The following is a 6766-nucleotide window of genomic DNA, read 5'->3' on the forward strand; positions in this document are numbered from 1 at the left end:
GATAAATGAAAATGTTTTGTAATTAAATATGTGTTTTATCGAGTGGATTTTTAAGTTCGTCAAAAAATTTTTTAAGGTACTTTTTTAAAAACATATTAAACCCTAAATTATTGTTAATATATATAATGAAAAATAAAATTAATTTTTAATTTTAAATATTAAATATAATAAAATTTTCGGGTATCACTGAAAATGTTATCAAAAACCAATGAAACATAAAGTAAATATTTAAACAATTTTTTTATGTATTTATATAAAAAAAAATATAAAAAATATGGCCTTCTACAAAAATATTAACTAAACAATATAACAAACTGGTCTCAAATAATAATAACCCACCTTTTTAAAATCTTACGACATATTAAGTGAACACAACGATTAATTTTGTTGAAATCCAATATCTGTCGATAAGCTTTAGTAAAATTTTAAACAAATGCGTTTCCAATAGCGTTCTTATAACTCATTTAAGTTAAACCCAAATAAAATATAATTATTTTGATGTTATAATGATGTAATTGATTTTTTAGCTATAATTTTATTAAAATAAATGTAAATGATATTTTCGCTTTTACTAGAACGTAGTTAAGCCAATTCATTAATTTAATTATTTTTATTTAATGCAAGTCAATTACATACATAAAAAACATATTTTCGATTTATCATATAATAAATTAGACAAGAAAAGCAAAACTTCTTACAACGAACTTCAACGTTTTTAAAACTCTGTTAAACTTTTTGTTATTTATTTTGTGAACAACGTAGCGTATGAGTAACGAAATTAAGACGAATTTATCGTACTAAAAAAATCGTAAATGATTTTTACAAAAACTAAAATTTTAATCAAAATAAGCATAAATAGCAATAGCAATATAAATAGCAAATTATATAAACGATAAATTAAATATTAAATAAATATTAAATATTAAATATTAACCAAATAAGCAAGAATAGTTATATGTAATTATATAAATAATTAACTCAAAATAAATAATTAATAATTTTGCTTTAACCCACTTTAATGTAACAATTGTTTATAAGCTGAAACCCCTTTAAATTAAATTGCTTTTCATATGACGTCATAATTCCAACAACCAATCGGAGAGAATGTTGAAATTTTTATTTGCGCTTTGTGGTGAATTTTGTGTTAATACCGTGAATTGGAAATGCTTTCTACTCTAATATAGTGAAATCTCCACAATTTTATCTTAAACATTTCCTAGAAAAAAATTTTTTTATTATTATTATTAGTTTCGACAGCAACAAATTTGTTGTCAACATCAAAAGAAGCAACAGTTTTTTCTCTCTTTATTTGTGTTAAACACGGAATTTAACACAACACGAAGCGCTAAAATTGGTGGGCGCCTTACTTTTGGTTGTTCGTTGTGTTGTGGGTGGCTGCTGTTAATGTGCTCCGAATGTTGTTGGTGGAGTTTGCGTTTTGACTGTTATCAACATTCTGGTTCAGAATATAAGTACACATTAGTTCCAACAAACAACTTCAAAAGTTAACCGACATTTGTACTGTGAACACAATATTCGTTGCAGGATAACAAGCAACAAGTCAAAAGGATAAAATTCAAAACATTAGAAATTTAGTGAAAGTAATAAAACATTTTGTAAATGATTGTTTTTGAGTGTTGTTGAATAAAACATTTTAAAATTATATTTAACTTATTATAAAAGTTTTTAATTTTTGTGTTACAGCAAAAAATACAACAAATTTATGTAAGTAAAATTGAAATTTTTAAAACTAATTCTTTTATATTTCATATTTATAAATAATTAATTTTGTTTAATAAGAAATGTACATTTATAAAAATATATTTCTATTTAATGTTTTTATTTTTTAAACGGCTAATTGATCAATAAATTGAATTAAAACAATAAATTAATAAAATAATACTTCTATATAAATTTAATATTTATTATTTCTAAACTAAATGATCACATATAATTTATATATGATTTTTATATATAAAAATTAATATTATTGACAAAGAAATAATATAAATAATTAGTCAAAAATTAAATTGTAAATAATAATTTTGAAAAGTTTAAAAAATTTTTGTTTGTTTTGACGATATTTATTATTATTTACATCTCAATATGGTAAAAATTATTCTCCTTTAAGCTTTTTCTAATTTTTTTTAAATAATTAACTAAATAAAGTAATTTGCTTACTTTAAAAAAATTAATTGTTATATAAATCAAAATATGATAAACATTATTCTTATAAAAGGTTTTTTTATTTTTAATTGTCTTCATAAGAATATATAAATGTCTTAAAAATCTCAAATTTTAAGACAAAATTGTAAAGTGACAAAATATTTTATTTTACCGTAATATTTTGCATTTGGGAGTTTAATAGAATGCAAAAATTTAAGAATTTAAAAAACCTTTAACCAAGATATAGTTCAAATATTCCACAAATTTTTTTAGAACAGCGAATTAAAATCAGATTTCATATTGTATGTGTATATCAGTTACTCTAAATACTTTTAAAGCCTTTTTACTTCATTCAAACTTCTTCTATTCAAATCTTGAAATAAAAGTATATTTCGCCAACTTTCTTTTTATTTTCAATTAAAAATAAAAGAAATTAAAGGAAGTTTTCAAGCTTAAAATAGAAATTTGTCATCAATTTCTTTTAACATTGATTTTTATTTACTATTATTTAAGGTTTTTTTAATATAGTATGTACTTGATATTGTTATATTGTTATATAGCTTACAATTATACAATTGTAAAATATTTATAGTACATATTTAATAAATTTGACTAAATTTATAATTTTTATTCCCATAAAGTTCTATAATTGGTAGTACATAAAAATATTATGTATTCGCATAATATTTACAATTTATATTCATATATCGTTTAAGCTAAGAGTACATACTTTAACTTTTTCTACTTAATTTTACGTTATCTAAAATCAAATTTTTATGTTTGTTTGAAGAATAAAACTCTAAACAATATAATACAAAGAAAAGGTTTAGCCTGTTAATGAGAAAACTTGGAGGAATAATAACTTGTTAAAGTGGACTTAAAGAATATATACCTAATTAGATGACATCGACAATTGATATTTCGACTTAAATAACTATTGCAAAAACAAATTTTTTTTTGCTTTTATCGCTGGGGTCTAGTTGGTACAAGGAACTACTTATAAGAAAAGTATTTTTAGGTGATAAAATTACAAAACTATTTTGATATAGAGATGGTGTTACACCAATACCATTTTTACATACAGTCGGTCTTTTGCCATTTCCATCTCGTCAATAGTTTCATTTCGAATGAATATGTAATTTACATTTATTTGAAATAAAATTTATAAGTTATTTATATTCTCTTTGATTCTTTTTATCTATTATAGTAGAAAATTATTGCAATGATCCCAGATTGTCGGGATCTCGCAATGAACAATCTGTGCCGTTACAATTTTTAATATAAGAAATCAAACCAAAAGTTAAATCTGCATAAAATGTTTGTAAAAAAATAATAAAAACAGTTAATTTGCAAATCAATTTTAAAAAAATATGATCTCCTAGTAAAATAGTCCTTTACTAAAATAAAAAAATTAATCTCTATCTTTGAGCCCATATAAACTTAGCCCAGTTTTCGAAATGTTACCGGATGAATTCCAAAAATCTAATTTATAAATTCAAAAAGTTGGACAAATAAATATTTCAGAATTAAGCAAAATTTGTTCTGCCAAATTGATCTCAGTGTCATCACATATTCATAAAAATTAAAAAAAATGGTTTTCTATTTTTCACAGGGATAATAAATAAAAAAGGTTTTTGGGCTAACTTCAGAGTTTTATCCGACCTTTCGGCAATTATAAGAGAGTTATCTAAAAACAAACTAGATCTAAATATTTGAATAAAGAAATGAGATATAAAGATGATAGCATTGTTTCTTGTTGCAAAAGGCATGTCAAATGACACCGGTCTATAAGAGTTACACGATTAAGGAGGAATATCTAATTTTTACGTTATCTATGCTTTAATGGCAGGGTATTCGCAGAAACAGACAACTTACATCATACAGAGAATTCTTGTACTCAGATATGGATAGCTTGAAAGTACATTTATATACTTTTTTATGTAATTTTTTTTTTTTTGTTATTTCATTATTTTTTATTAAATTTGTTAAATAAAATACTGTTTCAAAATATATAAAATGATATTTATTTTTGTTTTATGCATATTTACAAGTACTACGAGTATTTGTACTATTCTAATTGTTCATTTTATTTACTAACTCATGTTTTTGTTTCTAATTTTATTATATAAAAATATATTTTTTCACTATTATAAATTAATTGAATTTTATTAATGTTATTTAGTAGTAAAAAAACATATTGAAAAGAAGTGATATACATTTTTGTTTTCCAACTTGAATATAAATATCGCGCATAAAAATTTGATACGTAAAATAATTAATCGAAATAATAAATATTATCGAAACCATACCGAAAACTGAAGATATTCTCAAAAATGGTCTTAGGAAAATCAGGCTTTTACTCCATTTTCTTATAAAACTTCTCTGCATGTCATTTTGTAATTAGGTTGCAATCTGATATATTTTTCTTATAAATATTCTGTTATATATTTTGTGCAAAAAGTATCTATCAATATTTGACCTCATGCAGGACAATTTGTTAGCCAAACAAACGGAGCTTCTATGACATTTTCCTATGAAAATTTTTCTAAGGCTTTAATGGTATCAATTATGTATGTTTGTTATACATTGTGCAAATATTAAATTTCTTAGGTAATGTAACATTTAAGAAATATAAGGACGATAAATAACTCAAAATTATTGCCAAACGAAGAAAATTTATTGTTTGTCTTTCATTTCGTTAAAATGACAGATAAACAACAGAAATATCCTCGTATTGTCAAGAAGTAAAATTAAAAATTCTTGTTGGTTAAAGAAGCTATCATTGCATTAGCCTACGGGTCCATGTTTAATAAACATTACCAGTTGAAGACATTTTGGGTCTGATTTCTTGTTAATAATTTTCCAAGAAGTATACAATACATTTTGCTCTTTAATAAAAAATTTCTTTTAAATTAAAACAACTTTATGTGTTATTTTAAAATAGAAAAATTTCAAATTGGTTAATGTGATAATAAATAAATTGGTTGAAGTCAATTATTTTCTCATTTTATATTGCCTGTAGTCAAACAGTTTAATATGCAATATACATTTTTGGCTTATTGTTTTGCGGTTGATAACATTTGGAGTTGTGAGTAATTAACTTCATTATGAACTTGTTCATTATTAACTTCATAGCTCATCGAAATATATAGAAAAGCTTTGCGTATTTTTATATAATTTATTATTTCTATAAATTTTAAAAGAAATTTTCAATACATATCTACATTATGTTCAAAAGAAAATGAACTATTGTCATTACTCCTCTTTAAAAAAATTATACTTAGGACTTTTTTTATTAATTTTATATTTATTTATTTATTTATAAAGAGGTTTTTTCAAACACTAATGAACTACAACAACAAAAATTCATTTTTATATTATTTTAATTAATTGAATTTTTGGCTGACCACACAATTGTTTCGAATATTGCCAAATACCCATCATCAGTGGTCTTGGAAATAATTCTTGTATTCTTAAATAATTTTTTTTTGAGACTGCAAGTACCAGGAATCGAACTCGGGTCCTGTCAAATTTATTTATTTAAAAATTTATATTAAAATTAATTTTAAATTTAACTAAGAATAACGAACTGAACCCATTACATTTTATATATTTGCAATGTATTACATATATCTGTAACAATTAACAAATTTCTGAACTAATATAGATAAATTAATTAAGATTAATAGAAAATTTATCTAAAGATAGTTTGAAATAACAAATTAATCACAATAATTTAACTTAAGAACGTAAATCTAGCCAGTTGCTTGAGATACACCAGTATTACCCAAGAGGCTTATGGTTACAATTATTACCTAATCTATTTAAGCAACTCACACTAGTAACTATTGATTTCATCCTTTATACTAATAATAAATACCTCTGTATGCAATACTTCGTTAGTTACAAGGTATGAGGCTTTACAAGTTATTTTGTGTTTTAAAGAGGTAGTTTTACAGAATCTCTACATTGAGTAGCTAACTATTCTCTATAGCTTTACTCAAATCACTTAGGCTGGTTTAAGTACAATCAAGAAAATAAATTATTTCATTTTTCATGTTGAAGAATTAATTAGAGCCAATCACCTAATGCAGTTTTCTCTTTAATGTCTTTAATGTTAATTCTTTCTTGTTGGGTTGAGCATAAGTTTTTCAAATCGATATTTTATCTAAATATAATTTCCATTCCAAGTTTTTTATCGAAATTAAAACCTAAATTTTTACCTACCCAGTGTTAAGGTGTATTCTTGTTCAATATATAGTTTAATTTTTATATAAAAGTATATATTGAGGAATAAGATTGATATAATATTGATGGAATATTTTGTAATGTGATGTCACACAGTACATGTATATTTGCAGAAAATAATATTAATATATATTTTATTTATTCGTAAATTTAATACACCATTTGGCATTCACAGTACGTCGTTTTTAGCAGCATTTGTAAATTAAATTCCAAGAACCTCCATATATCTTAAGTTAATATTGTAATAGCTGTCAATGCCATTATGCGTATTTTTTTTTAAATTCTTTTAAAAATTATTAATTTAGTTTAAAAACATAATTTATAATGTAATACAATATTTTTGTCATTGAAT

General features: G+C 22.8%; 1 protein-coding gene across 1 annotated transcript in view; it reads left to right on the forward strand.

Annotated features, from left to right (window-relative positions):
* The first annotated feature begins 4869 nt into the window (after positions 1 to 4869).
* The window catches only part of LOC119676207 (nucleolar protein 14 homolog), a 4045-nt gene continuing 2148 nt past the window's right edge, over positions 4870 to 6766 (forward strand). The window contains exon 1 of the mRNA XM_038087442.1: positions 4870 to 4897. Within this exon, the coding sequence (XP_037943370.1) occupies positions 4870 to 4897 (28 nt within the window). The remainder of the gene's footprint in view (positions 4898 to 6766) is intronic.

Source organism: Teleopsis dalmanni, chromosome 2 (assembly GCF_002237135.1).
Source record: "Teleopsis dalmanni isolate 2A chromosome 2, ASM223713v2, whole genome shotgun sequence".
In the NCBI taxonomy this organism is placed as follows: Eukaryota; Metazoa; Arthropoda; class Insecta; order Diptera; family Diopsidae; genus Teleopsis; species Teleopsis dalmanni.